General features: G+C 38.5%; 1 protein-coding gene across 9 annotated transcripts in view; it reads left to right on the forward strand.

The window, feature by feature from the left end:
* Tec (tec protein tyrosine kinase) overlaps positions 1-22,425 on the forward strand; it is a 174,264-nt gene that overhangs the window by 123,078 nt on the left and 28,761 nt on the right. For 6 of the 9 annotated variants that reach the window (XR_012435812.1, XM_074042304.1, XM_074042302.1 and 3 more), the window contains 9 exons: positions 3,846-3,927; positions 4,813-4,941; positions 7,682-7,722; positions 8,654-8,829; positions 10,810-10,875; positions 14,820-14,874; positions 17,190-17,269; positions 18,773-18,906; positions 21,961-22,035. Coding sequence is in view for 8 of the 9 variants with exons in the window: in XM_074042304.1 (XP_073898405.1) it covers positions 3,846-3,927; positions 4,813-4,941; positions 7,682-7,722; positions 8,654-8,829; positions 10,810-10,875; positions 14,820-14,874; positions 17,190-17,269; positions 18,773-18,906; positions 21,961-22,035 (838 nt within the window). In the remaining variant the exon portion in view is untranslated. The remainder of the gene's footprint in view (positions 1-3,845; positions 3,928-4,812; positions 4,942-7,681; positions 7,723-8,653; positions 8,830-10,809; positions 10,876-14,819; positions 14,875-17,189; positions 17,270-18,772; positions 18,907-21,960; positions 22,036-22,425) is intronic. The other 3 variants (XM_074042309.1, XM_074042310.1, XM_074042307.1) reach the window with 2 other exon arrangements.

Raw genomic sequence — 22,425 nt, forward strand, 5'->3', positions numbered from 1 at the left:
TTTTTTTGGCCGAGGCTGACCTTGCATCTGCATCCTCCAATCTCAGCATCCCAAACAGCTAGGATTACAGGCCACTGACACCTGGACTATATCACATCTGTATAGGAACAAGACACGATGAAACTCACTGAAAACTGTTGACCAATATAGTGTAGGGAGAAAAAAGATAAGGAAGCGTCATAGAAGGGTTAGAGTGATTAAAGTACAATATATTCACAGGCAAAATACAAAGGCAAAACCCCACTCACTGAACAATGAGCAGACACTAACACAATGAAAGACAGGAATGTAAAATGTTATGTTAAGGGGAGGGTACTAGCAGGAAGGGAAGGGTAAATGAAGAGGCCAAAGGAGGGTGAACATGGTTGAGGAACTTTATATACATGTGTGAATATGGAACATTGCAACCTGTCAGAGTAATTTGTAAAGAAGAGTGGGAGAAGAAGGAGATTTAATGGAGGGAATGAACCAAATTGGGGTACATTGTATGCATATATGGAAATGTCACAATGAGACCCCCATCATATACTAGTAAAAATGTCTAAAATAAACTTTAAAAGAAAAAGAAATTTTGTACAGAAATGCAAATACCCTAAGTTAGTGAAGTAATAGATGAAGCTAGTTTCAGTTTGCTAACACAGACCTGGCTTAAACAAGGCAGCATATGTAAAGTGCTTAAACCAATGTAGGGCATTACATAAAGGAAATGCAAGTCAAAACCACACTAAGATTCCACCTCACCCTTGTTAGAATACCCATCATCAAAAACACCACCAACAGGTGTTGGTGAGGATGTGGGGGAAAAGGAACCCTCATACACTGCTGGTGGGAATGCAAGCTAGTGCAACCACTCTGGAAAAAAATTTTGAGGCTTCTTAAAATCTAAACATAGACCTGCCATATGATCCAGCAATCCCAGTCCTAGGGATATACCCAAAGGAATGCAGCACAGGTTACTCCAGAGACACCTGTACACCCATGTTTATTGCAGCACTATTCACAATAGCCAAGTTATGGAAACAGCCAAGATGCTCCACCACTGATGAATGGATTAAGAAAATGTGGCATCTATACACAATGGAATTTTATTCAGCCATGAAGAAGAATGAAATCTTACAATTTGCAAGTAAATGGATGGAACTGGAGAACATCATTCTGAGCGAGGTCAGCCAGGCTCAGAAGACCAAAAATCATATGTTCTCCCTCATATGTGAACTTTAGATCTAGGGCAAATACAGCAATGTGGTTGGACTTGGGTCACATGACAAGGGGAGAGCACATAAGGGAGATATGGGAATAGATAGAAAACCCCAAACATGAAAGCGTTTGATGTCCCCATTCCAGAGGAACTAATACAGAAGAAACCTTAAAGCGACAGAGGTTAACATGAGAAGAGGATCAGAAACCAGTGTAAAGATCAGTTAGAGATGAATCAACTTGGGTTGTAACACATTTGTATATGAAAGCAATGCTAGGAATCTCTCTGTATAGCTGTGCTTAACTCAACTAGCAAAAACGCTTTGTCTTCCTTATCATGCTTATGTCTTTTCCTCAACAAAATTAGAGATAAGGGCAGAACAGGTTCTGCCTGGAAGTGAGGGAGGGAGGCGGGGAAGAGGGTTGGGGAGGGGGACGGGGGAGAAATGACCCAAACAATGTACGCACATGCTAATAAATGAATAATTAAAAAATTTTTTTAAAATGTAGGGCATTAGTAAAGTATTGTTTTGAAGCAAACTGTTATTGTAATGCACCGCAGGTTTCTGAAACCTTAATATCTCTTTCCAGACATGTCACTGTCAATTTAGAATAACTTCCATGGTGCATTTTAACCCATTCTTTTGTACCAACAAATCTGGGTGTGGTGAGAAAATCACAAGCAAACATGGAGACATAGCTCCTCCATCTCTGTTAGCACTTTGTCTCTGATGTTTCTCAGAATCTGTCTTCTGATAAGGTATTTGTAGGCAGGTCTTGGAAGTAGGCTTCTTATTTGATTGATTGTTGGTTTATAGTCCTCGTAGCACGCTGAATGGTGTAGTGTTATTTGCTCTATGATGTTCACGTGCTGTTAGAGCATGTGCACTTGATTGAAATGGAGAAGGAATAATCTATTGAACGGGATCAGGAGCTGCCACTGATCAATGAGATAGTGGTTTGTTTTTCAATCCTAGTGCGTATTGACGTGGTCAAGGGAGGTTTATAGGATGTATTACCTTTTAGCCAGTCAAGGTATTTCTGCCTTCTGACAGACCATCAGGGATAAAGTGACAGACAATGACAAAATTGCTGGGATAATTTTCCAGGCTTATTTTATTACTAATATAAACGATATAAAAATAAAGGCAGGTATGGTGGTAAACATCTGCAATCCCAACTATTCTAGGGAGAAGTAGGAGGATCACAGGTTTGAGTCCAAAGTTAGTGAGATCTTATCTCAAAAACAAAATACAGGGCCAAGCATGGTGGCTGATGCCTGTATTCCTAGCTGCTTGAGAGGTGGAAATCCAAATGATCATGGTTTGAGACCAGCCCAGGCAAAAAGTTCATGAGACCCTCCTCCAATCAAGGCTGGGTGCAGTGGCTTGTGCTGACAATTCCAGCTACACAGGGAAGCAAAAATAGGAGGATCACCATCCAGGCTATACCGGGCCAGGCGTAAAGTGAGACCCTATCTTAAAAATAACCAATTAAAAAAAGGGCTAGCGGGGTGACTCAAGTGGTAAAGCACCTGCCTAGCAAGCACAAGGCCCTGAGTTCAACCCTTAGTACTACGCACACATATACAAAAGGGCTGGGGGCATGGCATAGCTCAAGCGGCAGAGGGATTACCAGCATGCACGAGGCCTTGGGTTTAACCCCAGTGCAGCAAAAATGTGTAGGTGGATGTAAGACTAATTGCCCGCCAGAGGCTACCTCTAAAAGAGGCACTGGTTAAAAGCTTGGACCCTGGAGTCCAAATCCTGGCTTTCTGTATTACCAACCAAATGACAATGGGCAGTTAGGTGGCACAACATTAGGGGACACCATTTGTAGTGCCTGCTGTGTGAATGGTGACCCTGAAGTTTCCCAGGAATAAAGAGCCTTGGATAGACCTTCATTTCCTCATCTGTAAAATGGCAATGCTAATACCTTCATGGTAGGACTAATAGAGTCAGTGTCTATGAAGCACCTAGCCTAGAGCTGGAGAAGTTGGTGTTTAATAAAGCACTTCAATTATTGGGAGTTGCAAAAGGAAACTATAGAAGTGATGCTGAAACAGTGGTCCATTCATCTAAAATATCATTTAGAAAATTACTGGAGCTGGGTGCCAGTGGCTCACACCTATAATTCTAGCTACTTGGGAGGCTGAGATCAGGAGGATTAAGGTTCGAGGCCAGTTTATGAGAACCCATCTCCAAAATAACCAGAGCAAAATGGGCCGGAGGTGTGGCTCAAGTGGTAGAGCACCTCCTTTGCAAGAGCAAAGCTCTGAGTTCAAACCCCAGTCTCACCAAAAAAAGAAGGAAAGAAAGAAAATTACTAGATTAGGAATAAGTTTATCTAAGGAACTTAAGTTAATCAGTTAGAAAGAAATGCCAAGAGTAATAAAGCATCCTGGTCTCTGTGTATATCCATTTTTCTTGTATAAAAACACAATATGTGTCCTATTTGATGTAGTAATTAAGAAGTAGATGTCTTTTTTTAAGAAAAAAGTTCTAACTTGTTTGTATCTGAAGAAATCGCCTTTTTATTTAGCCATTTGAGAACCACTTATTGGTGCCTGTGGTATCAGGGCTCTATGCTAGATGGAAGTGCTATGTCTAAATATTTGGCACTAATTTCATTTTTTTTTTGTTTTTTAGGTCGTTCATGATGCTAACACACTTTATATTTTTGCACCTAGTGCACAAAGCAGGGACCGTTGGGTGAAGAAGTTAAAAGAAGGTAAAAACTCATGTAATGAAACAATCTGTACATAACTTTAGGAAGTATAACATCATTATCATTAAAACAGAAACATAGCCACTGTATCTCTTGCATTCATAGTCTCTTAATCGACAATAAGTGTTTCTCCAAGGAAGTTTATGGTATGTGTTACCAACATATTGAAGACAACTTCCCTTTTTAAAATCTGACCTGGGTACTGGTGGCTCACACCAGTAATCCTAGTTATTTGGGAAGCTGAGATCAGAAGGATAGTAGTTCCAGGCCAGCCCCAGCGAGTAGTTTGTGAGACCCCCATGTCCAAAGTAATCAAAGCAAAATGGACTGGAGGTGTGGCTCAAGTGGTAGAGCACTTGCTTTGCAAGCATGAAGCCTTGAATTCAAACCCCAGCCTTATGATAAAAAAAAAATGAGATCTGATTCTTTCTAATGGCATATTGCTTGTAAGAAAAATATGCTTCCATGATATGTGTGATATATTTGAAGGTGATGAGCCATGGGCTTGTATAACAACAGGAGTTGCAATTTTCTAAGAAATTCCTGTGTACTCAGTATGTGTGGATGGACTGACATACATGTCAAGTGTTCAGATGGGCAGTTTGCCCTATGCAATCCTCATTGCTTCTCCCATGGAACAAAATGGTAGCGGGATGACACTTGTCCATCATGGAGTAGCAGTGGTCGCTTCCGCTCACAGGGATGTTCACCAAACAGAGCAAAAGAGGAACGTCTGGCTTTTCTGAATGCTGGGTTGTATAACACTACGCTGCTGTTCTCATAATAAACATGATATTCAGTGAAGAGGTGATGATCGACAGTGTGACTTACCAGGCACATCGTAGTGCGTTTCATTACACTAACCATTAATGTGTCTGTGAATTACAGAGATAAAGAACAACAATAACATTATGGTTAAATATCACCCTAAGTTCTGGGCAGATGGAAGTTATCAGTGTTGCAGACAAACTGAAAAACTAGCACCGGGATGTGAAAAATATAATCTTTTTGAGAGTAGTAAGTATTTATCTTATCCTCTAATTATTTTGTGCTCAAAATAAGCGTATCATTGATATCGTGAGAAAGTGACATGATTTTGATGAAGTGCGGCACACTTTGTAGAGAAGCATAAATGTAGGACAGGTATACTTTACAAGAATAATTGTATTTTGTTAGCAGTGAGACCTTCTGGCATCTAAAGATCTCCTTTGGGGGACTTTTATCACAGCAATGAAGCCAGTTAAAAGTGATTATTAAAAGTGTGAACCTGATCTGGCATCAGCAGCAGCTTTTCTTCATTAAATGTTCATGTATTTGTCAACAAACTCTTCCCAGAAGTGAAGCTGGAAACCCCGTAGAACAGTGCACTGCAGTCGTGGTGGGACCAGTCTCATTTTGATGGGTCTTAGTGGTATGAAGTTAGTAGTGGCTTCCCCATCTGTCAGATCAGTAAGGCATCATAGTAATGCTCCTGTGTAAATATTCAGACAAATAAAAATGCCTAGGGTTAATTTTAACACAAAGACCCTTATAAATTCTGGAAATGAGAAGTTCTGAGTTATAAGTCAAAAAGATGCAGAGACTCTGCTGTATGTGGTAGTATGATCTCAGTACTTGAGAGGCCGAGGCAGGAGGATCACAAGTTTGAGGCGAGCCTGGTCCCAGTCTTAAAAAACAAAGACAAACAAAAGATACCCAGAGACTCAAAATTACTAGTGCTGTAGGATGATGAGTAACCTGTACTTCTATTCCTGATGGCGCCATGTCATGTCAATCAGAATCAATTGAATAGTTGGTGACACACACCTGTAATCCTGGCTACATGGGAGCCTGAGGTTGGGAGAATTGCACTTCCAGGCCAGTCCTGGCAGAAAAAAAGTGTGATGGTACGTGCCTGTCATCCCAGCAAGTATAAAATAGGAGGATCACAGCCCAGGCTGACCTGGGCAAAAAGAGAGATTGCATCTCTAAAATAATCAAAGCAACAAGGTATAGAGGCATGTTTCAAGTAGTAGAGAGCCTGCCTCGCAAGTATGAAGCCCTGAGTTTAAACTCCAGTATTGCTTAAAACTACCTCTGGAGATGAACAGGTGGCTATTTGGCCGATGCTGCATTACAGGATAGCTCTCAATCCTATGAGCCTCTCTGCCCCGATTCTCCTTGGATTTTTAACATTAACTCAGCACATTAAAGAGAAAGGACCATGTTTCCAAGGCTGGTATTGTTTCCTGTTTTTTCAATTTCATAGCATTTAGGATTAGATAAGGCACAGGTTAACCTGCTGTGAGAGACCCAGATGTTACAGTGACTTAAGGAGAAATTTGGTTTTGCCTCCTGTAATAACACCAGAGGTAGATAACTTCCAGGGCTGGCAGGAGTAGTCCTGCAGGTGTTTCCCGACATTGTGCCAGCTGCAGCATCTCCCTCTTTCTGGCAACAGAAAGCAAGAAAGGGGTCAAGGATGCCCACAAGAAGTTCTTTAAGGGACAAGGTCTAAAAATGGCACAGCCCATTTATTGGTACACAGAGCCCTTTGGTTAGAAATTTATCCTATGTCCATATGGCTTGGGTACCCATGTGCCAGTCAAAACTGTAGGGCTATGGGGAAAGGGACAGATTGCCAGAGTTTATTCATTTCTCAGTGTTGTCATTTCAGTAGTCCCCCTTATCCACAGGGGGTACACCCCAAGATCCTCAGTGGGTGCTTGAAATAACTGATAGTACTGAACCTTATGTATACCTTGGTTTTATTCCTATACATATATACCTGTCATGAAGTTTAATTTGTAATTTAGGCACAGTAAGAAATTAACAAACTTACCTACTAATAAAATGGTTATAACGATGTGGTATAATGGAAGTTATGTGAATAGGCCGCCTCTTTATTTCTTTTTCTTTCTTTTTTTTTTTTTTTTGTTGTTGTACTGGGGTTTGAACTCAAGGCCTCACGCTTGCTAGGCAGATGCTTTTCCACTTGAGCCACTCAGCCAGCCCTCTCTCTATTTCTTACTGAATCATAGGTCTTAGAAACCTCAGCATAATGACTTTGTTTCCTTTCTTTACTAAGTGGAGCACTTTCAGTTTTTCACTTAAAGAAAGCACTTTGCAGCTTCTTCTTGGCACATCCAAATTTCTACATCACTCCTCTTGCACCTGAGGCCAGTGGAGTCAGGGTTGGTAGACCACAGCACCATGATGTCGCCACAGTTGATCTGATAACCACCACAGCTAAGTGACTAATGGGGTGGGTAGTGGATGTAGCATAGATATGCCAGACAAAGGGATGATTTATGTCCTGGAAGGGACCAAGCAGGACAGTGACAGGTGCTATCACGCACCTCTGGAGTATGTGTAATTTTAAACTTACCCATTGTTTATTTTTTTTCCATTTAATATTTTTATACCACGAGAGTAACTGAAACTTTAGAAAGTGAAATTATAGATAAGGGGGAATTCTTTAATTCAGTTTGTTCATTTGTTTACTATGGTACTGGAGATCAAACCAAGGGCCTCAAGCATGCTAAGTACTTGTCCACCACCGAGTTACACCCTAGTCCCAGTTTATTTTTGCATAGTTGAGACCATTTGTTCAGTGGTGGGGATACAGAGACTGTGATGCTAGCAGCACACACCTGAGTTGGGCAGAGCGTGTCCCCTCTCTATGTGTTTATCCTTATTGTTCCACCACTAATGTCTTATGTCTTATCCTTACTTGGCAGATAGCATGTTGACTTACTTTTGTTGTTGGTATTTTCAGGTGTAAGAAAAGCTCTACCCCCTGCACCAGAAAGAAAGAAGGTAGGTGGTCTTTCACTTTTGGGAGTTAAGTCTGAAGTTTTTCAGCCTTTGCATCTTTACATTTTGTAAGAGTTTGTACTTTATTAGATATGATTATATTTATTCATGTAACACTGTTTTCCCCCAGGACTATCTTAGGAGCAGATATATGCTATGTCTTATTTGAATTGTTCTTGGTGTCAAATAATGTCAGTTTAACAGTATAGATTTTTATTAGTGAGGTCCTATTATCTGCCATTTTGCTTGTAGTTTGGCTTACGGAGTTGTATGAAAGATCTGGGACATTAAAGGAATATTTCAGTCTTAAGACCATGGTATAGAAAGGATGATATGCTTTTGAGGAGTGGGGTAGGGCAGAAAAACAATGCACTTGAGACCCTGTCAGGACCTGAGCTGTTGTGAATCTGTCATGAGTGTCTTTGGGAGGATTGTTAACACAATCATACTTCCTCTACTTCCTGGGAGCAGTGTTAAGAATAAATAAGGAAAAGTGTGTTGGATCGTAAGCATGTTCCTTGCACATCATAGACCTAAAGAAGTGCAAATTTTTTGAGTGGGAGGCCTGTACAAAGACTCCATGGTGCACTGTCCCTCATTGCTGGCCAGTTCAGTGGTGGTGTGGGTCAATCTCTAGTCCTTCTGTTTTCTACTCCCTAGGAAGTTATCCCTGAGATAACTTCTGAGAGAACATCTTTTATTGTTTAGAGACAGTTTTGACTCATCCCCTGTATTTTAAATCCCAGAAGTCCAGTAGCATCAATACCATCAAACATTTGGAGGGTTCCCCAGAGTACATGAGGTGACTTAGTTTAGACTTGTGGTTTCAGTGTTGCTCTATGGCGATATGTGAACCCTTTAGTGTTTTATTGTTTAGCTGTCTGATCAGTTTCAAATATATGAGTGAACTTTCAAATGTTACTTTTTTACTTAGAGAAGGCCTCCTCCACCTATTCCTCCTGAAGAAGAAGATAATAGTGAAGAAATAGTTGTAGCAATGTATGATTTCCAAGCAACAGAAGCACATGACCTCAGATTGGAGAGAGGCCAAGAGTATATCATACTGGAAAAGAATGATGTCCACTGGTGGAAAGCAAGAGATAAATATGGGTAAGTGTTCCCACTCTGTCTGTATGACATGCAGGTGGGAGGGGATGGGAGTTAAGTGTTGAGGAAAAATTGTGTTAGCTGGAATTAGTTGTATTGAGACTAGTTCCGTTGGCCAGAAATTAAAGTACACATTATTACTTTGCAGTGTCACAGTGGATTCTTAGTGATCACTCAATAAATGCAAATTGATCAATCACTTCTTTCCAGAAGTTAAAATACAATAGATTGGTCTCTTACTCATTCATTGTATGTATAATTTTTTATAGTTGAACCATAGAAAAATTACTATTTTATGTTTTGTCTCTCCTGCAGTCAGTAAACTCAGATTTTTCTATTTTTTTCCTTCTTTTTCTTTTCATTTTTTTCTATGCTAAGGATTGCATCAGGGCCTCACACATGGTAGGCAGCCACACTGCCACTGAGCTACACCCCCCCACCCAATAATCTTAAAGTTTTCTACGAAATAATCTGTAGTAATTTTCTTAGAATCTCTCTGTTTCGATGTATGTGTGCATGTATATGTGCATATGTATAAGGGAGCCTCTTTGTCACTTGAATTTCTCTCTCACTTCTTTTTATATATGTATATATGTATGTGGGTGTGTAAAAACATATATATACACACACACACACACACACACGTGGAAAATTAAACAGCAAGCATTATTTGTCATTATAAATCAGGCTGACAATCTGGTAAATAAAATCCAGCTTTTTCTCCAGCTTGACCAATGCTCCTTCCTGATGATAGGAAAGGCCAGGCTTGGATGTAGCACTGTCTGTCAGAATGTGGCAGGGCATGGAAAGCTGGAAAGGGAAGATCAAATTTTGATCCTTAACTGTTACCAATTTTCAGAACTAGGAGTTGATGACTGACCTCTCTGGGTTTTTTTTTTTGTTGTTGTTGTTGTTGTTTTTTAGTGGTACAGATGCTTATATAATTAGGTTTTGGGCTACTTGCTTGAATTGTCCCATGTTAGGTTAGTGGTAGGTAGCTGCTTTTGGGATTTTGGTCGAGGACCTCATTAGTCTTTCTTAGCCTTCTGGGCTCAGTACAATTGCTCAAATTCATGTTGCACCAAACCTGCAGCTTGACATTTTTCCCAAGGAATTTTGTCTTCTTCTGTCAGATACAATGTTCAGAGCCAACAAGTGGGCTACAAGGATTCTAATTGCTTTTGGATCGTCATGGCTTCTGGCCTTTCTCAGTAGAGAGTAGTGTGTGTGTGTGTGTGTGTGTGTGTGTGTGTGTGTATGTGTTTGTAGTTCTTACTGATGGTTCAAATACAAATTTATGTGTTTCTTTTCTGTGCTGAAAATCTTGGCTCCTATTATCACAGGAGTGCTTCTTAAACCACAGTGTGTGTACTTGTCATCTGAGATCAAACCAAAGGTCCCTTGCCCCACATAGGTCTGCTCAGTTCACATCTCTTGGGTTATGACTGAGGAATCTACCTTTTTAACAAGTGCCCCAGTGGCACCAATGCAGAGGGCAGGACTGCCCTTTATGAAGCCATCCTACAACAATTGTCGAGGCATTAGAGTGGTGGTGTTACCCAGCACTTTTGCTTTTGTGAAGCAATAGATTCTTTAAAATCTCTGCCACTTGTGAATTTTGGAGCAGTATCATGGAATGTTGGCGTGCCCACTGCACCTGGTCACAGTTCAGAGTTCAAGTTCTGGCCGTATTGCCTGCTAACTTTGGGACTTTGAGAATGCACCTTCAGCTTTCTGAGCCTTGGCCTCCTCACCAGAAAAGGGATATAATGATGTCTGCCTACCCCAGAATTTTCGTGAGGATCAAATGTGGAAGAGCTTTGTAAAGTGTCAAGTAATACAGGTACATTGAGTAGTAGGGAGTTAGCGAGTTTTTCTTATAAGCTTTGAACGGTGTATGCCTCAGTTATGTCAGAAAGTCAGTTGTCTTTCTTTAACCTCTCAGTAAAGCAATTTCTGTTTACTTATTTTTCTTGCTTATAGGAGTGAAGGATATATCCCAAGTAACTATGTAACAGGAAAGAAATCAAACAACTTAGATCAATATGAGTAAGTAAATGTTTATTTTGTGAGTGTGGAAAACCAGAAAGTGTTTTCATTTTCCTAATTAGTATGACATATTGAAGATTAATGGGTAGCTTTCATTATCTTTAGAAGGTGGTTACAACTTAATCTGGTGTAAAAAACTGTGGCAGTTAGTCTCTATGATACATTTATCCTGAAGATGCCATGTGTGAATGGAATTAGCTAAGCAGACACAATTGAATTGATTTTAAACAAGTCAGAGCTTAGCAGATTTTGAAATACAGATCATTATTCATTCACTTAAGGTACAGGAAAAACATTTCTGAGTGTCCTTTTACATTGAAAATAGAAAAAAAGATTAATAAGAAAACTTACGCCTAATTCAGAGCTGACTGCCATCAACATTTGTATATTTTCTTTCAGTCTTCTACTTTTTTTTTTTTTTTGGTGAACTATCCTTTAATATAGTTTGGTAAATAGTAAATTCATCGATTTTATCTAAATCAATATATTTTGAGAGCCTGAGATGTTTAGTTTGTTTGTTTGTGGGTCTTGCTTAGAGATAAAAATACTGCATATGTGCTTAAACAGCCAAGTAAATGGAGATGTAAAAAGTTTTACAGGAATTAAGATTTTTAATTTAAATGTATATGTATTATTTCTGAATAAGATGCATTTAGAAAGAAATACATTTAATTTAATATTCCTGAAGTTGGGAAACTATATCTCTAACTTACAAAATGCTTTTATAAACAATGATTAAAAAAACAAGGCTTTAAATATAAGATCTATAAATGCTTTAAAATTCATTTGCCAGGAATTTTCACACATTTTCAGTCATTTTAAACAAACTTGTGTTGCTATTTAGGAATTATACACTTTCTAGACCTCAAAGAACTGTGCTAATAGTTCTCTATCATATTTCTAATAAATCTTCAGAATTTCTTAGCCTTTCTCTAGTATTAAAAAGTGTGGGGTTTGTAGTTGGGTTAATATATTGTAATTGGACATGCATGGTTTTTTTGGATTATTTTGGAGATTCTTTTGAGGAAACATGTTTAAGTTGAATCTTATGATTTTTAAACAGATATTAGAAGTAAAAAAACATTAGACAATATAAGATGTAATAATTTTATATTAAGATAGTTTTGAACAGATTCATGTAATAATTCCATAGACCATTTTTTGCAAGAAATTTTAAATTTATCAAAAGCAGAAATTCCCTCTACCTCAAATATCCATCTTGCAGATTGTATATCCCCCTTCAGGTCTCTCTCCCAGCTTATATATTTTGCTGAAGTATTTAAAGTCTCATACACCAAGTCACCTTTCCCCTACATTTTTTAATGTGTCTCCAAAAGAGAAAGAGGACATTTACTTACAGAACGTAATTCCATACACAGTTTGTTACCTAATGCCACAGTGGCCCTGTTATGTGTAACAAAATTAACCATACTTTCTGTGTGTTAAGAATTCCTACCGCCCCATGTCCATCTCAAAATGTGTTTTGTAGTTCTTTTGGTAGAATCAAGGTACCATGAGGTCAACTGCATTTGGCTCTGATGTCTCAAGTTCCTTTCCTACTGCAGTTCCTCTCTTTCAGGTTGATTTCTTAAAACTTATTTTGTATTAGCATATAATAGTTGTATAGGGGAGATACATTGTGACATTTACATAGATGCTCAAAATATATTTTAATTAGATTTATACCCTCCATCATTCTCTCTCTTCTTAGGACAATTTCAACAGTTTTCATTATTCTATTTTCATATATGAATGCAAAATACATTCCCCCTATTCACCCTCCCTCACCTTTCCTTTTTACCCTCCCCCTGCTCTTTTTACTATTTTTAAAGAGGTAGACTCATGCTATATGTATTGTTTTATATCTTTTTCCACTTAACAGTGTATTATTGTTTTCTCTTTGCCATTACATGTGCTTTGAACATATTTTCATAACTGCATTGTATTTTATGCAGTCATAAATTCATTAAGTATTTACTGAGTTCTTATCTTAGGTGCTATCACAATAGGTCCTGGTATATGCACACCAGTTTACATAATCACTTCCTTGTTTGTAAGGCACTAGTTTTTTTGTTTTTCTTTTTTTTTAGTATCTTTGCTATATAAAAATAACTAGGATAACCATGCTTATTGTTTTGAACTAGATCTCTAAAAATCTCATCCTGCCAAAAGACTGAATGTATGCACTTTGTTTTGTTAAGACTCCTGACATACATTGTCAGATTACTTTCCAAAGAAGTTGTACTGTTTTTATGCACAGTAGCCATGCATGGCCAGGTTTTTACACTAGACTAACATGTACTAAACGTTCTTGTGGTGATTCTGAGGTCACAGAGCCTACCTGTACCTAGGCTACGCCACCCCTAGGTTTGTGAAAGTACACTCCATGATGTCTGCACAACAAGAAATTGCCTGATACATGTCTCTGAAGGGTTCCTTCTCATGGAGTGATGCAAGATGCATTATACATTAAGTGATGCATTTAAATAATATAAATATAAATCAAGTAGCATTTCTGCTTTTAAGTAAGTTTTAGGAGAATACAGTATAAACCTTAGAAATAGGGGAAGTGCTAAAAGTTGACCACTTGAACCTAGTTTATAGTGCTAGGACTGAGGACTAAGCAATCATAGCAGGAGGGCATAGGATTTCAAGGAAGGATCTTCAGTTGTTGAGTTTCTGATTCACAGGCATGCGATTTTTGGTTGTATCTTCATTTGGAAATTTGATGTCTTTAAGGGATTTTCCTCCTCTCTCTTGACTCTGAACCTGCTGCGTGTGGTCTCCGTGTGGGCGTTCACTAAGCATTCTGCATCAGAGCCAGGAATTTCACAAGGCCTTGTGCCATGCTGAAACGGATGACAAGGGGAAGGCCGTCCCCAGTGTGGGAAGGGAGAGTTCTTCTCTTCTCCCGTCTTCCTGCTATGTTTTACTTTCTTTTGTTTTTGAAATAGCCCATCCTGTAACACATATTCCATGTCTCCATATCTTAAAAAAAAAGCCTTCTGCCAGCTGTTGAATCAATTCTGTTTGCTTGGGTTCATGAGGATCCCTGGCCACAGCTGCCCTTTTCTGGACCCAGGACTGCCAAGCCCAGGCTCCCAGGGCTGTCAGGAACCTAGCTCTGACCTCCACACCCAGAGAACAGTTAGTAAGGGAGGAGAGGATTAGAGAAACCCCCGCCAGAAAGGAAAGCAGGTTCACTGGGATGGTTAATATGAGGAAAGATGTTAAAGGAAGAAGTTGGCAGAAATGAAATGACCTGTAGAGGAAAACATGTAAGATAAAGGCTTTGAGTGGGTGGCATAGGAAAGGTGGGGGGCCACAGGGGATTGGGTGGTGTAGAAAACCAGCAAGTCTGGGAGACCCGGGTGGGCTGCTCTTAGGTATTGATCTTTTTCTCTTGATACTTGGGGCCTTCATGAAATTCAGTAAAGAGTCACTATAATGATTTGAGATGTTGGTGGGATGGAAGCTTGGAATAAGATTTAATTTGAATTTCCATCAATAATGTAAAGTGACATTTCCCATTTGTTTGGGTCAGTGGAATAAAATTCATTCTTGCTTTGATTATAATAGGGAAACATTGGAAATGATGTTGATGTTAAATAATGAAGAATGGCTTTAATAAATTATGACACATCTATACCAAGACACAGAGAACTAAGTTGATTTGTGTATCTATTATGTGACATTGTTATATAAAGTAGAACTTCATCCCACTTAACTTAAAGCAGTAAGGATGTGGGCATACGTACATATTTTCATAAAGTATGGGCAAAAAAAGTCAGGCCCATGATCAAAATGTTACTGGCTGTCTACTGAGGTGTCTTGTTCTTTTTTTATTGTATTTATTATTAATGAGCTGTATTCCTTTAATCCTACTAAGAATAAAAATTAATTAAAAAAAATCTGAAACCTTAGGTGTATCTTTTTCTCTTCAGATGGTATTGCAGAAATACAAACAGAAGCAAGGCAGAGCAACTCCTCAGAAGTGAAGTAAGTATTTGTCCTTATTTTGTGGATTCAGTTTCAGCACAAATGAATTTCAATGGATCTTTAAATTGTGATTCCACATACCTGTTCCTGAAACCTAAAAAATACCATCATGTAAACTGTGGGTGTTTGTTTTTTCACATCACTTAGAAGAGACTCTTGGTGTTATGTTACTGGGCTTCAATAATAAAATGCCACAGATGAGTGGCTTTTCCCACAGAGCCACTTTGTCTCACAGTCATGGAGGATCAAAATCCAAAGTCAAGGTGCTGATAGAATTGGTTCCTTCTGAGGCTGTGACAGGAGGAACTCTTCTAGGCCTTTCTCCTTAGCTTGGGGCAGCTGTTCTCTCCCTGTTTCTTCCCTCTGTGCTAGTCTGTCTCTGCATCCAAATTTCCTCTTTAATAAGGACTCCAGTCATATTGAATAAGAACCTACCCTAATGACTTCATTCTAACTTGATGACCTCTGTACACACCTATCTCAAAATAAGCTCACACTCTGAAGTACTGGAGCTTAGTTCTCCCAACTTTTGGGGGGAGAGGGGAGGATACAGTCAAACCCATAACAATGGGTAATAGCTACACATGTACAGTGTTTTCTTTTTTCTCACCGATTTATCACTTGCTTTCTTGACTTTAGTATTTAAGTATGTTTTCTTTTTGCTTTAAGTTATTTATTTTAGAATAATTTACATTAATACTATGTGCTGCTTTTAACAAATGAAATTTTAGAAGTTTATTTGTCTATAGAAGTAAATGTCCTGAAATTGTCATACTTCAAAGAGAAATGAAAGGACACAGTGCAGTATAGAGAAAACTCTGCACTGAGCTAAAGGAGACCTGAGTGCGACTTTTCTAGGCCTCATTTTCCACCCGTAAGATAAGAAGGTTGGATCAGAAGATGACCTCTACAATTCCCTGCTTTTGTGATCTAGTTCTGTTTAGTAATAGTTCCAGGTCTTAAATCCATTCTTCTCATTTTTTGTCCTGCATATTACCACCAGTCAAGGTTTTGTTGGGTACTTGTTTCCATCGGTTATGTGACAAAAGCAAAAACAGGTGGTTTTGTTCTTTTGAATTACACCTACCTATTCCATCCCTATAGAATTCTTATGTGCCTCCCTAGAGACCCCACAAATGAGGCTAGCTGTAGGAGAGTGGGTAGCAAGCTGACCTGTGTCCACATCCTGGCTCTCTACTTACTAGCTATGTAACATGAGGGAAATTTTCCAACCTTTCCGTGCCCACTTTCCTTACCTGTGAAGTAAAGCAGGAATAACAGGAATACATACTTTATAGGACTGTTTTGAGGGTTCAATACTTTCACATATTAAAACATATTAGAGCAGAATAGGTTTTCAATAAATGGGCAGCTATTCTATTTCATTCTGGTCAATCAACTATTATAATTATTGTCCCTATTTATTCTTATCAAATATATTTGTGGGATTTTATTTAATTCCATGAATTAAATGGAACTAATACTATGAATAAGCATAAGAATAGTAATTAGATGCTAAAGATTGGATGTGTGTGGTTGGTAGAGAAGAACTTGAGGTTTGTAAATTCTATTTCTTGCTCTTCAGTTTGGAACCTGTTGAGGATTTATTCATAATTCATTCAGTGTTGTTTCCAACTTTTGATTTTCTCTATTTAATTTCCTTGTACCTCTATCTCTCCTTCTGTAAGGAGTGATAGTTAATATCAAATCCTGGAGGAATGAAGGACATTTAAGTACCTTCTTATAAAGACTAAGATATTTACAGAAAGAGATATTTACAGGAAAAATGCTATGTGGATAGAAAATGATGTTAAATCAGGATTCAAAGCTTATAGCAAATGTGAAAAATGAATGAAATGAAGTCTAATTATTAAGAAATACATTTGATGCTGGGTGCAGTTTTTCAGGTCTGTAATCCCCGCACTGGATTACAACTGGGGGTTGGAGGCAAGAGGATCGACAGCTAAAAAAAAAAATGCTTTTCAGTGACTTTTCCCACACGTACAAGACTCTTTCATGTCTGGAAGAGCCTTGAGAGCTTCTCCTATTGAAATGTCTGCGTGTGTGCGCGCGTGAATTTGCAGTTGGGGGAAATGTGAGTTGTTTCTTTAGTCTCACAGCCCCGTAGTCTGAGGTGGAGTCATATGGATGGGAGAAGCCAAGGAGTGAGCTCTGGTAAGTTGTGCGTCTTCAAAGCAGATTTTCTAGACAAAGGATAATAATCTTGAAACTATAAGGCTGTGTTTTTGAATCTTCTCTGTGGTATCAATATTAGTCATTGCAGTAAAAACTAAATTTCTTAACTTGGATTTTAGGATAAAGAAGGTGGTTTTATGGTAAGGGACTCAAGTCAACCAGGCTTGTACACAGTCTCCCTTTATACAAAGTTTGGAGGGTAAGTAATCCTGCTCTGTTTTATGTTTTTTTTTTTTAATTTATTTAGAGATTTTGTGTGAACTGCCTGTATTGTTTGTATGTATTACTAATTTTCAAAAGAAGATGCTGCATTTCAGGAAATTAATGTGAGTCAACTCTCTGTATAGCTATCCTTATCTCAACTAGCAAAAACCCTTGTTCCTTCCTATTATTGCTTATACTCTCTCTACAACAAAATTAGAAATAAGGGCAAAATAGTTTCTGCTGGGTATTGAGGGGGGGAGAGGGAGGGGGCGGAGTAGGTGGTAAGGGAGGGGGTGGGGGCAGGGGGGAGAAATGACCCAAGCATTGTATGCACATGTAAATAATAAAAAATAAAAATTAAAAAAAAAAGAAGATGCTGCATTTCATCCTTAAGAAAGAAAACCAAACTTGAGTTCTAAAGTCTGCATTATTTTTGTATTCATATTTTCAGTTCCCCCATAGTTTTCTAGAAACTTGTTGGGGATAGCTGTAGGAACTTTAAGAACATCCTAATAATCAAATAATTATTATGTGCCTAGCTGCACACTAAGGATACCACAGTGAGCAAAGTAGGCAAAGACCCTGCCCTCCAGTAGCTTAGTGGGGGTCACAGACAGGCTAACAGGCAGGTGTGGAAGTATATGAGTAAGTGCTATGGTAGAAGGGCAGAGCGCACGTGCGTGTGTGTGTGTGTGTGTGTGTGTGTGTGGTGAGCAGGAGGATATAACCAGACAAATGTGAATTATTCATAAATGTTGTCCTAAGTAACATCCAAGCTGAGGCCTCACAGGCAAGGGAGAAACACTGGAGGTAAGAGATCTCTGTGTTTCTGACTCAGGTAACTGCATAGACCAGGAGTGAGAGAGTTCAAGGAACTGAAAAATTGTAGAATGGGAGAGAGAGAGTGGAGGAAGGGAGAGAGGCCTGAGAAGCAGAAGCAGAAGCCGGGTCATTTCAATGTCAGGTCCAAACTTTATCCCTGCAGAAGTGGGAATCATCCTGGAAACATTTTTAGCAAGATATGACTAGAGAAGATCTGTGTTCTAGAACGGCACCTGAAGGAGTGGGTGACATTTATAAGCCAAATTTATTCAGTTTCAGAATTGCAAGTGCTCTAGACACTTGAAATTGATAGCAACCAATGGCTACTTAAAGACTTTCCAGGGCCAGAGGTGTGGCTTAAACTATAAAGTGCCTGCCTAGCAAGCACAAAGCCCCGAGTTCAAACTTCAGTACCCCCAAAACAAAAACAACAACAAAAAATTTCTGTTGTTGCTGAATGCACTGGTAAATGTCCTCTTTCTCATTCTATGCAAGGGGCCGAGTATATTGCTGGTGACCACTTTTCAGAACTTCCACTTGTCAATGTGAAAGGCAAAGCTAAAAAGAACATGGGAAAATAAGATTTGTGCTGGGAACAGAAGGGGCTACACCGGGAGAGAAAGCAACTAAGAGTGGTTACATTACTTGGTTGTAACACAGTCGATTTTTGTTGTAGGGAAAGTTCATCAGGTTTCAGGCATTATCACATAAAGGAAACAGTAACATCTCCAAAGAAGTATTACCTGGCGGAAAAGCATGCTTTTGGTTCAATTCCTGAGATTATCGAATATCATAAGCACAACGCAGCAGGTGAGTGAGCTGTCCACACCTACTGCAAATTAGCTAGTGATTAAAGTGGTGAAATATAACGAACTCTTCTTTGAGCAGTTTTATTTTGTAGTTAATTGTGGAGTGTGATTAGTTTATAGTTACTGTTTGTTAAGAAAGTGACACGTCCAGAGAAAAATGAGAAATAACATCAGGTTTCACAAAAATCTGTTTCTGCCTTAGGACATGAGTTCTTTTAATGGCAAATATTCACATTTCTGTACTTTATATCCTTGGTACTTAACTAAAATCAAAGATATGTCCATTTTAAGTCAGGTACACTGGCATGTGCCTCTAGTCCCAGCAACTTGGGAGGCTAAGTCTGGAGCATCGCTGAGTCTGGGAGTTTGAGGCCAGCTTGGGCAACTTAGTGAGATCCAATTTCATAAAGAAAAACAATAAAACCCAAAAGATATGTCTATTTTAAAATAGTCAGAGAAGCTTCCAGAGGAGCCAGGATTTTATCCTCAACTGTCGGCTTCCAAAGAGTGGGTACAGATGCCTCTAGGTCCATTGTAACTTGAAAATATCCTAAGTCAAAGTGCACTTAATATAACCTAACCTACCAAACATCATGGTTTAGCAACACAGACCACTGTAGGCTATCAGTTGTTGACCTTCACGGTCATGTGACTGGGAGCAGTGTTCACTAAAGCTGCTAAGCATCTTGACAGAGTAACTTGTCACATATTGCTAGTCCAAGAAAATTCTTAGCCCTGGCAAAGGCCCAAATTCAGACTTCATAGTATGGCCTGTACTGAATGTGTATCGCTTTTGTACCATGATAAGGCTGAAAAGTTGTAAGGGAAATCATCGTAAATTGCGGATTGCATATAACCATCTCCCGCTAGCTTTCTGTCTTCCCAAGTCTCTGCTACTCTTAGCACCAGAGTGGGAACAAAAGAGACACACACACACACACAAAAAGAATAAAAACCCCGCTGAGGTTCTATAAGATGATATAGCAAGGTTTCTAGCATTTGACTTTAAAGGTGTAACTGACCAAGGACGGCCAAGTACCTAACCAATTCATGGAAAATTAACTTCTAACTTTTTATCAGTGGCTCTCTTTGCACAGCCTGTTGTTCTTTTGTGAGTCTACTTACTTTTTTTTAATCAGATGATACTGAAGACTTATTGACATATAATTTACATACCATAAAATTCATCAATTGAAAGTATACAGTCTGTTTTTTTTGTATATTTACAGTTATGCCAGCAATCACCATAAACTAAATTTCATAGCATTGTCATCATCCTCAAAAGGAATCTTGTACCCATTAGCAGTCACCCCATGTTCTCCCTTCACCAGGCCATCCTCAGCAACCACTAACCTACTTTCTGTCTCTATCCACTTGCCTATTCTGAACATTTCACATGAGTGGAGTCATACCGTTGTGGTCTGTTGTGGCTGCATTCTTTGGTGCAGTACAACATTTTTGACATCTGCCCATGTTGTATCATGTATAAGTATTCTGTTGCCCTTTAAAAAAAAACCTGAACCATAAGTTGATTGAAATAGATAATAGAAAACGCATGGGACTTGACACAAAGGAATCACACAACTTCTTTGTCACCGTGCGGAGCCTTACACAGTATTTGTAGACTGGGCAGATTCTCAGGACAGTATTCTAATTTACATGTAACTCTTAAATAAAATAACTGTTCCAACTTTAATGTAATAATGGTGAATGGTGAGAGGAGATTGACCCCTATAGTCCTAAATCTGGAGAGTTATCCTCTTACCCACCTGTTGTGACAAAAGTCATCCTCATCTGAATATAGAAAATAAGACACAGCCTGGTATGCATAAACTGTAGATGTAATGAGGTTATGGGGGAAATTGCTAAAGGTTTCACTAGGGATTCTAGATAATTCCAAATAATATTTTTTGCTGTGATGGACTTACAGAGCACATTCTTTGAAATTGGCTTATGTGTTCTGCTCAAGTCTAATATGTCCCTAGAAAAAGATGCTGAGGAAGATGGAATTTCTAAATTTGGACAAGTTACCCACTTTTTATTGACAGATAATAATAATCCATGTGTGTATTTTATTGTTCCTCAGTTGGGCATTTGGGTTGTTTCCACACTTGGCTTTCATGAATAATGCTGATATGAATGGTTGTATACAAGTGTTTGCATGGAAATCTGTTTTCATTTCTTTTGGATATTTGCCTAAGAGGGATTTTCTGGGTCATACTATAATTCTGTGTTTAACAGAATTTATCCCCAAGAATTTCTTTGTACTACATGCTTTGTAATCTTCTCTTCTGGCATTCACATTCTCCTATTTTTCTTTCTTGATCCTGTTTAAGTTTTATTTTCACCACTGTCTGAATGCATTCAACGAACATGTTTTTAGTGCCTACTACATGCTAGAAACCAAGCCAAGTTTTGGGGAGAGTACAGTGGACTAGATAGTCATTGATCCTGATTCTCCCAGATCTTATCCCTGGTAGGAGACAGAGATGTACACTCAATTTTAAATTACTATGGGATATGCTGTGATAGAGGAGCTACAGAGTGCTCTGGGTGTTTATAGAAGAGGTATCTCCCATTTCTTCTGAACTGCTACAAACAACTTAGGCTAAAGAATCTAACTTACCTCACTGATTTCCAGTACTTAATATTCCCAGTTGTTAATATCTTAGGGCCCAATTTTAATGCTAAGATTACAAACTTTCAATTATGCAGGTGAATCACTTTAATTTTTAGCAGACTAACATAATTCTCTTTCATAGTTCAGATTTCTTATTTGTGAAGAACATGATCTAATAGCTGAAAATAATTGTAAAAAATCTTTTAATATCCTTTAAAATGTCTCAGAAGAAAAGCTAGCACAGTACTTGATAAGCACTAGTGTTTAAAAAGAAAGTTTGTTAAATGAATGAAAGCATGTAGCACAGAACTGTGTATATGCACAGATGAGCAGAAAATTGATAATTGAATTTTTCAAGTACATTTCTAGTTTAGCTTTTGACCATGTAAAATAATTAAGAAAAAACTCAACTGCAATACTTTCTTTGATGTCTAGGTCTTGTCACAAGGCTTCGGTACCCGGTTAGTACAAAGGAGAAGAATGCTCCAACCACTGCAGGCTTCAGCTATGGTAACTCGTTTTGTAGTTGCATTGGTTAATTTTCCTTGAGAAGAATCCATTATCACAAGACAAATTTAGCTGTGTAGAATTCTATGCAGAGAAATTGTTTTTATAAATTAATAGTGTGAGTTTTTAGATGATTAAACTTTATAGCTATAGTAACCCTAGGTTTTCTCTTTTCATTATTATTCATAATTTAACAGAAACCTTTGCGTGGATAGAAAATAAGCACTCTCATGATACATCTGCAATAAATCACTCCCTTCCTGGCTCTCACTGGCCTTGTTGATTATTCTCAGGAATGTAAGGATAATAACCCAACCTGACCATTTTTATTGCTTTTGGCAATAGCCTTTTAAATAGTAGGTTTAATTCTTCCTAACTTAATGGCATTGAAAA

This window comes from Castor canadensis, chromosome 9 (assembly GCF_047511655.1).
Source record: "Castor canadensis chromosome 9, mCasCan1.hap1v2, whole genome shotgun sequence".
Classification (NCBI taxonomy): Eukaryota; Metazoa; Chordata; class Mammalia; order Rodentia; family Castoridae; genus Castor; species Castor canadensis.